At 35.0% G+C, this 10,000-nt stretch overlaps 1 protein-coding gene across 1 annotated transcript in view; it reads left to right on the top strand.

Annotated features, from left to right (window-relative positions):
- Positions 1–289: 289 nt before the first annotated feature.
- The window catches only part of LOC137644627 (protein unc-13 homolog B-like), a 124,668-nt gene continuing 114,957 nt past the window's right edge, over positions 290–10,000 (top strand). The window contains exon 1 of the mRNA XM_068377580.1: positions 290–517. Within this exon, the coding sequence (XP_068233681.1) occupies positions 290–517 (228 nt within the window). The remainder of the gene's footprint in view (positions 518–10,000) is intronic.

Here is a 10,000-nt window from a genome sequence, read left to right as displayed (position 1 = left end):
TGCCGTTTCTAGTCCAGTGCAGGACAAAGGCCTCAGACATGTCCTTATTCATGTCAGGGATTTGAGCATGTTAAAGGTCATGTCTGTGTATTCAACAAAAACAACAAATGCTGCCGTTTCTAGTCCAGTGCAGGACAAAGGCCTCAGACATGTCCTTATTCATGTCAGGGATTTGAGCATGTTAAAGGTCATGTCTGTGTATTCAACAAAAACAACATATGCTGCCGTTTCTAGTCCAGTGCAGGACAAAGCCCTCAGATAGTTCCTTATTCATGTCCGGGGTTTGAACATGTTACAGGTCATGTCTGTGTACTCAATAAAAACAACAAATGCTGCCGTTTCTAGTCCAGTGCAGGACAAAGGCCTCAGACATGTCCTTATTCATGTCAGGGATTTGAGCATGTTACAGGTCATCTCTGTGTATTCAAAAAAACAACAACAAATGTTACCGTTTCTAGTCCACTGCAGGACAAAGGCCTCAGTTCCTTATGTCCGGGGTTTGAGCATGTTACAATTGGTAAGATAAGTGATAAAGCCGATTGTTCCAAGTCAGATCAAAAGCATAAAAAGGAGTATCTAATTGCATAAGAGTAAAATTACAAACCAGTACAATGAAGAAAAATCTAAGATCTCGTATCGGAGTGCTAAACCATTATCTAAAAGCCACCATTGAAGTACGAAACCATAACCTGAAACCAGTGATGAAGTGAAAGATACGCTATAAATTATTATAAGCGTGAGGAGTTTTGTCTTAAAGATAACACAGGCCAGAAATCTTAAAAAAAACTATGAAAGTCAGTTATGTATAATTAAAAAAGTTTCTCTTATAACACAGTTCCAGAAATCTTCAATAAAAGAACTATCAAAATAAGTCAAGTTTAAGTAATAAAAAAAGCCTTGTATAAATTAAGCTTCTCTCATAACAAAGACAAATTAAAAAAAAAAAACACACAAAGAAAAAAAAAACCTTATCAAAGTAAGTTACGTCTAAGTAGATAAAGCTTTGTATAAGTAAAGCCTATCTCATAACATAACCACTAAATATTTAATAAAAGAAAATCGTAATCAAAGTCAGTCACGTATAAGTAGAATAAAAGCCTTGTATAAATAAAGTTTCTCTCATAAAACAGACCAGAAATCTTAAAAAAAAAGATAGTATCAAAATCAGTCATGTATAATTAAAAAAAACATAACAAACCAGAAATCTTTAAAATAAAAAAAAAACATGATTAAAGTAAGTCACGTGTAAGTAAAAAAAAAAGCAATTGTGTATAAATAAAGTTTCTCTCATAACACGGACCAAACATCTTAAAAAAAATAGTATCAAAATCAGTCATGTATAATTAAAAAAACAATAAACCAGAAATCTTTAAAAAAAAAAAAAAAAACATGATTAATGTAAGTCACGTGTAAGTAAAAAAAAAGCCTTGTATAAATAAAGTTTCTCTCATAACACGGACCAAACATCTTAAAAAAAATAGTATCAAAATCAGTCATGTATAATTGAAAAAACATAAACCAGAAATCTTTGATAAAAAACAAAACATGATTAAAGTAAGTCACGTGTAAGTAAAAAAAAAAAAAAAAGCCTTGTATAAATAAAGTTCCTCTACTAACATAGACCTGATATCTTTAGAAAAAAAACATTATCAAAGTAATGTATAAGTAGAAAAAAAAAGCCTTGTATAAATCTTCTCTCACAACACAGACCAGAAATCGGTAAACAATCATTTTAACAATCAAACGCCCGACCAATTTGCCTCGATACGAGACGAACACATCATACCAGCAAACATTTAATTAATCACCAGCAAACAGTGCCTTTTACGTCAGACAATATGCCAACCAGCCTCATTAAGTTGACGAACCAAGCCATGTTGACTGGGAAGTTATTTCGACCTTTTCATGGTGATTATTGATAAACAAAACTTACACTTAATCTCGATAACTACGGGACCTATAAATATCCATAAGAGCCATCGTGCATAGATATTATAATTATCATAACTATTTAGGATCATAATATACATACAGACCGAAATAACTACAACTAATCCACTCTATTGTGTTTGTTGTTCATCCTACAGAAGAGTGCTACACGCGCGCGCGCACACACACACACACACACACATATATATAATATATCTATATATATATATATTTATTTATATATTATATATATATATATCTATATAATATATATATATATATATATATATATATATATCTATATATATATCTATATATATATATATCTATATATATATATATATATATATATATATATATATATATATATATCTATATATATATATATATATATATATATATATATACTATATTATATTTCTGAGTGGAGATACCTTAACGTGGTGAAAGGGTTTGCGTAAGACCACGATCAGCAAAGCTGTACTAGTAAGGGCCACCCACACTAGTTTGGTTTGCTGAGAACGATCAGAATAAAGTCTCCTACCATCACCAATCCGCAGTGGTCAGAGTGGTGATGGAAATAGCTCAAACCCCAGACTTGAATTCGTATGTCTGAGCCTTTGTCCTGCAGTGGACTAGAGACGGCTGCATTTGTTATGTTTTCAAATACATCAAATTCTGAATTCTCTTATCGACCTCGGGATCAGAGTCCCAAGGCGGAACCACTCAAAGACAATAGCTTCTGACCGGCCGGGAATCGAACCCTGGTCCAGGATGCTTGCATTACAGTGGCAATACTTAGCATGTGTGTGTGTCTCGGTGTTCAAGTCTGTCTGTAATGGACACTACGGCCCAACGATAGAACGCATTTGCCTAATCCATGATTCGAACCGAGCCTATCGCTAGTCAGTTCACCCAAATATGAATTGCTAAGTGTCAGTTGAGATTCAAATAATCCCATAGAGACTTACTGAGATCTAAAAAGATATAGAACTCACACATACGCGTCTTCCTTACATTATGTTTATAATCAACAGGAAACTGGCAAGAGTGTATGGCAACGTACTTAATATCTAATTAAAATTGAATAATACAGTATATGGAATTTAAGGAGAAAGAAAAGAGGAAAAAAAAAGATTATCACTTGTTGAATAAAGATAACAAGGTATATATTTTTATGCTTTGTTAATACATCAACAACGACCACTATTTGGATATCTTCGCTTGAAAAAAAAATAAAAAACCAACTTTCGATACCGAAACAATCTTCGTATATATATATATATATATATATATATATATATATATATATATATATATATATATATATATATATATATATTTCTTTCCAGTTACGCGGAGCTGCATTGTCAAACGTATGACTACTCGGTCTCTCCTCGTCCCTCGGGTAGGGGCGAGAGGGGAGTACTCATCCCTAGTTAGAAAGGGTACCCCAAGAAGTACACACAGAATCCACAATTACCGTGATATAGTTATAAAAGGGGGAGGGAGTGGATAGGGTTGAATCTGTGTGTGCGTGCACGTGTACATATATATCTAAATATTAAGCCGTTATTTCTGAAGGGTCGCGTGCACTAATATTCTCATAACAGCTGAATCTCCCCAAATTTTCCCACGCAGGGCAAAAAGTCCCTCTCAGATATATTTCCCAAGAAAATATGGCCGTGTTTCCCGGCCTAGCGTCGAGTAAGCAACACTTCAAAGTTTAAAGGTTTTAAAGGCCACTTATGAATGGCAGAGGCAAGGGACAGTGACATTGCCCTATCAAGCAGGACAATGCCCTACACACTGGTCATAAATACATATGAACGCGTCCAAGCCCCCTCTCCACCCAAGCTAGGACCAAGGAGGGCCAGGCAATGGCTGATGATGACTCAGCAGATAGACCTATAGGCTCCTCCAAACCCAACATCCTTGGCTCAAAAGGATGGTGAGGTTGCAGAGACAAAAGAAACTTACGAGTTTGAGCGGGACTCAAACCCCATTCTGGCGTTCACTGGTGAGGTTGCAGAGACAAAAGAAACTTACGAGTTTGGGCGGGACTCAAACCCCATTCTGGCGTTCACTGGTGAGGTTGCAGAGACAAAAGAAACTTACGAGTTTGAGCGGGACTCAAACCCCATTCTGGCGTTCACTGGTGAGGTTGCAGAGACAAAAGAAACTTACAAGTTTGAGCGAGACTCAAACCCCATTCTGGCGTTCACCAGTCAGGAACGTTACCACATCGGCCACCACAACCCTTGATACGTAAAACCTCACCTGACGAAAGGCAATTTCCTATCTAGAAATTGGCCCGTCAGTGACACTAGGGGTCAGAGTCCCTAAGCGTGTCAGGTGTAACGTCCAATTTATTTTTATCAATCAGTCCAAAGAAAGGAAAAAACATCTAACTTGAAAATAAACCAAATAAAATAGGTTTAGCTCTTGATAGACTTTTAATAAATATAAATATAAATATAATAAAGAGCATGTGTCTAGCTATATACTGTATATATATATATATATATATATATATATATATATATATATATATATATATTATATATATATATATATAAATTATATATATAAATATATATATACATATATATATATACACACATATATATATATATATATATAATTTATATATGTATATATATATATATATATATATATATATATATATATATATATATATATATATATAATTATTATATAATATATGTGTGTGTGTATATATATTCATCTATATATTTTCCGGTCACGCTGAGATCTTTCCATCCCTGAGGTAGAGGGAGAGGAAGAAGTCATACCCTGGTGAGAGGAGAAGCTCTCCGAGTACTGGTGTTTGAAATATCCTCTCTCTCTCTCTCTCTCTCTCTCTCTCTCTCTCTCTCTCTCTCTCTCTCTCTCTCTCTCTCTGAGTCAATCTATTTACTTGCAACTCTAAAGGCAATTCAAATCCTGCTTGAAATCTTTAGTTTATAGTTTAATCCTAATTAAACCTACATGAGCCATGTTCACATCCTTCAATTAGATGCTTAACCCGAGAAGAACCTCTGCGTACAAAACTACCTCAAAATTATCCTCTTAAACTGGGTTCATTAGCAGTGTGTCGAATCCCTTACACAAGATGCGCCGAAGAAAGCTCATCTCTCTCACTGCATGGATGTTATGGCTATTCTATTATAATTATTATTATTACTATCCAAGCTACAACCCTAGTTGGAAAAGCAAGATGCTATAAGCCCAGGGGCTCCAATAGGGAAAAATAGCCCAGTGAGGAAAGGAAATAAGGAAATAAATAACTGAAGAGAACAAATTAACAATAAATCATTCTAAAAAAAGTAATGTCAAAAGAGATATGTCATAGATAAACTATTAACAACGTCAAAAATAAATATGTCATATATAAACTATAAAAAGACTCATGTCCGCCTGGTCAACAAAAAAGCATTTCTGTCTGCATGTACACATGTGTGTACAAGTATGTATATAGGTATGCATGCATCAAGGTATATGCGTGTAAATGTGTTTAGGTATATATGTCTGCATATGTCTGAATCCCTATTCACGTAGTGAAAATGTGCGTATCGCAATGACCAGTGAAGCTGTGTACTAGTCAGGGACACTCATACTAGGTTGGATTGTTGGTTTGTTGGTGTATAAATGTTTATATGCACGTATACATGTGTGTAAGTTTGTATATGGGTATGTATGCATTGATGTATACAAGCGTGTATATGTATACTAGTGTACGCGACCTGTTTTTAATATACATATATATACATATATATATGTATATAATATATACATATATATACACATACACACCTGGAAATATATATATATATATATATATATATATATATATATATATATATATATATATATGTATATATATATATATATATATATATATATATATACAGTATATTTACATATATACATACACACTGGAAATTCATATATGATAAATGCATCTGGCTAGGCAAGGATTCGAACCTATGCCCTAGTCAAAACAATGCCTGCAGGGACTATTTTACCAATTGATCTCTTAAGACATAGCCATTGTGGTTGATATTTACATTGATCAAAATCACGAGTATTAGTGATACATATACATACACACGTGCATATTGCACACACACTACCACTTGCCAAATTGGTGCCTGAAGGTACATAATGTACAATGTACAAAAAACACGCTCACAATGGTAAATGTCATTCTGGAAAAGCTCCAGTACAGGAATAAGACTTTCTCCAAGCAAGCTCCAAAGAGCAGCGTATGCTCTCGGAAGGAAAGCTTTTCTTTTTTTTTTTGCAACAATGGGATAAAGGAATGTCTGAAAAGGGGGGGAGGAGGGGGGGAGGAGGGGGGGAAAGGAGAGGGGGAGGAGGGGGGGGAGAGGGGAAAAGGCTTCCTTTTCATAGCAATATCCTAATGGTTCTACTTCTAAAAGGTCGAAATCTCTCTCTCTCTCCTCTCCTCTCTCTCGTCTCTCTCTCTCTCTCTCTCTCTCTCATCGTAATTCTCGTCAAAAGCGCTCTAAGATCACTGGACCGTAATAATTCTCTCTCTCTCTCTCTCTCTCTCTCTCTCTCTCTCTCTCTCTCTCTCTCTCTCTCTCTCTCTCTCTCTCTCGTACGGAGAAGAGCATTGCCCAACCTTTTAGTTTAGCGATTGGGAAAAGACAACACACACATTCAGCGAGAGAGAGAGAGAGAGAGAGAGAGAGAGAGAGAGAGGAGAGAGAGAGAGAGAGAGAGAGAGAGAGAGAGAGAGAGAGAGAGAGCAATCCTTTCTGCAAACAAAGGGAGAAACAGCTGTGGATGCAGAAGAGAATACCTAATCAGATAAGAGAAAGCCTCAAAGAATGATGAAGAATAGGACGCTTTTATTGCAATACAAAATGAAAATAAACCGAGAGAGAGAGAGAGAGAGAGAGAGAGAGAGAGAGAGAGAGAGAGAGAGAGAGAGAGAGAGAGAGAGAGAGAGAGAGAATGCGATTAGCTGATTTAATGTGTTTACTCTATCAATTATAAATGGAAGCTCTTAACGAAGCGAGCTAAAATAATATTTTGATTTATGTATTTGGGTTATTTCCCCGTGCCGGTACCGGGGAGGCCATTCAGCGTTCATTTACATTTAAAGGTTTTAAAGGCCACTCATGAATGGTAGAGGCAATGGACAGTGACAATGTCCTGCTAGTAAGACAATGCCCTAGACTAGAGACTGTCCATATAAACAAATGATCAGCGCCCAAAGCTCCTCTCCACCTAAGCTAAGATCAGGGAGAGCCAGGCAATAGATGCTGATGACTCAGCAGGTTGATCTATAAGCTGCCTACATCCGGTAACCACCCTCTCCTTAACTCACAAGGATTGTGAGGTTGCAGACCCTACAAGAAACTATTAAGCTTAACCGGAATCCGAATCCCATTCCAGCAGAACGCCAGGCAGGGGCGTTTCCAATAGTAGTTGCGCAATACAGTGAAAATAGAGAGAGGTTGGACAGCACTATTATTATTATCATTATTATCATTATTATTATTATTGTTGTTGTTGTTGTTGTTACTTGCTAAGCCACAACCCTAGTTGTTGTTGTTGTTGTTGATGTTATTATTAGCTAAGCTATAACCCTAGTTGGAAAAGCATGATGATATAAGCCCAAGGGCCCCAACAGGGAAAAATAGCCCAGTGAGGAAAGGAAACCAGGAAATAAACAAACTAGAAGATAATTAATAACAATCAAATAAAACATGTGAAGATAATTAATAACATTAAATTAGATCTATAATATATAAACTATAAAATCTTCATAAAAACAAAGTGGAAGTGAAAAAAGATAGAAATAGCGTGTCCGGGTGTACTCTCAGGCAAGAAAAAAGGACCGTTGAGCCCAATTATACATACAATTTAAAAAAAGAAAACGTAATTTCAATCGGAAATTCTCCGTAAAAATATACTGTTCTCAGCCGTATTTCAGTAAAATACATGCGACCGTAATTTTTATCTTACTTTGTTATTATCTTTTCCGAGTTGGTGACCGTAATATCATTCCTTTATGTCAATATATCCGTTTTTAAAACGGTAAAAATCCTGGAGTAAATGTTGCCAGGCATTTATCGTTTTTTTAATGCAAATTTATAACAGTATAGGAAGCAGTAAAACGGTCAATACATAACTTAAACATCCCCAGAAAGAGCACCGAACAGAGTAGAAAACCTCTGCAAATGGAAAGCGAGTGAAATAGACCCTTCTAATCCAGGTCGAAACGACCCGATAGGCAATTACGTGTTAATAGGCACACACAGAATAATCCTGCTGCTAATTTTCGAGAACATCTATTTATCGGCATGACGGGAAGCCGGCCCAAATTCATTTCTCCCTCTCGCAAACTGGCTTTGGCCTGGGCCTAATTACGTGACGTCACTTTATGCAAATTTTTGTTAAGGTAAAACTGCGCTTTCATGAACCGACATACTGTTTAGTTTATATTATGATTGATTCTGATTATTAGTAAGGTTGTTATTATTAACTAGTGCATCCGAGATTTCAAAACTCACGTATATATATATTTAGATAGATCTGCACACACAGATTCAATCCTTCCCATCCCCTCTCCCTTCCCTAACTACAATCCGCTGGTTCAGCAATTTGTATGCGTGTGGGGTTTCCGTGTGTACTTCTTGGAGTAGCCCCTCTTATCGCGGTATGACTATTCCTCTCCCCCTTGAGCGTGACAGGAAATATGTGTGTATATATACACATATATACATATATATACATATATATATATATGTATGTGTATATATATATATATATATGTATGTGTATATATATATATATATATATATATATATATATATATATATATCTATGTATGTGTATATATATAATTATATACAATATATATATATATATATATATATATATATATATATATATATATATATATATATATGTGGTGTGTATATATATTTATATACAATATATATATATATAATATATATATATATATATATATATATATATATATATATATATATATATATATATATATATATATATATATCCATATACTGTACATATAGACAGACGCCTTCACTTTATATATGAGGGAGATATTATAGAAAGAGAGAACCTACCAATATATTAAATAGTATGCTTTAAAAAAACCAATATCCATATGTGAATAGAGAAGAATCAGATTGAAAGAATTAAACAATAAAGCAAGTTAAGAATTAAAAGATACCGATAAAATCCGGTTAAACAATATCTCTCGCTTTCTTGATAATAACGAAGATAATAAACATATTTATGACTAAAAATAACTAATCTTAAGGCTCCACTATCAACATCATTATCCGCATTCATCACGATCACTGCTGGTCGTTGATTTCTCACAATTTATTACAATCGATGGAAAACACTTCTAGATGCGTACGAAGAGAGGCTCTGTTATAAGATTAATTTAAAATAGCTATTTCAAGGTGGCATACCCCCAGGGAAAGCCATTCTAAGGAGTATTAATAAAAAACATAAAGGTAATAGAATTGGATTAATTTACCCTAACAATTACAAAATTTACCAGCTGAAGCTTAACGTACCGAGTAATGTGTTGACTTGCCTACTGCTGGACGCTTGCGGCCTCTTCAGATCGTGGTTTATGCACAGCTTCTTTTTCATAAGCCATTTTCGCAGACATCAGACCGAGGGGAATTTCATCAACTATAAGAAATGCAGTGTGGGGGGGGGGGAGAAATTTCATTGCTTTACATACTGGGAGAAAACCAGACAGGAGAAAAAAGAAAGAAAAAAGAAAGAAAAGATCGCTCCCATTGCCAGAAACATCATAAAAGACTTCACAATGCTGAACAATGGTTTCTGTGATCAGAGGCCCTAGGTATGTGGAGTGATGCTTTGTTAGCGAATGGGAAACCTCTATACAAGAGATGCTGCGTATAAAAAACATATCTTTTTTATGAGAAGACACTCAAAGGTTGGAAACACACACACCAGCATAAGAAGATATTGGAAGAAATGCTCTACGCGAGGAGAGATA

This window comes from Palaemon carinicauda, chromosome 7, assembly GCF_036898095.1.
Source record: "Palaemon carinicauda isolate YSFRI2023 chromosome 7, ASM3689809v2, whole genome shotgun sequence".
NCBI classification, from domain to species: domain Eukaryota; kingdom Metazoa; phylum Arthropoda; class Malacostraca; order Decapoda; family Palaemonidae; genus Palaemon; species Palaemon carinicauda.
The sequence above is the reverse complement of the archived record's forward strand: the minus strand, read 5'-3'. Positions and strand labels throughout refer to the sequence as shown.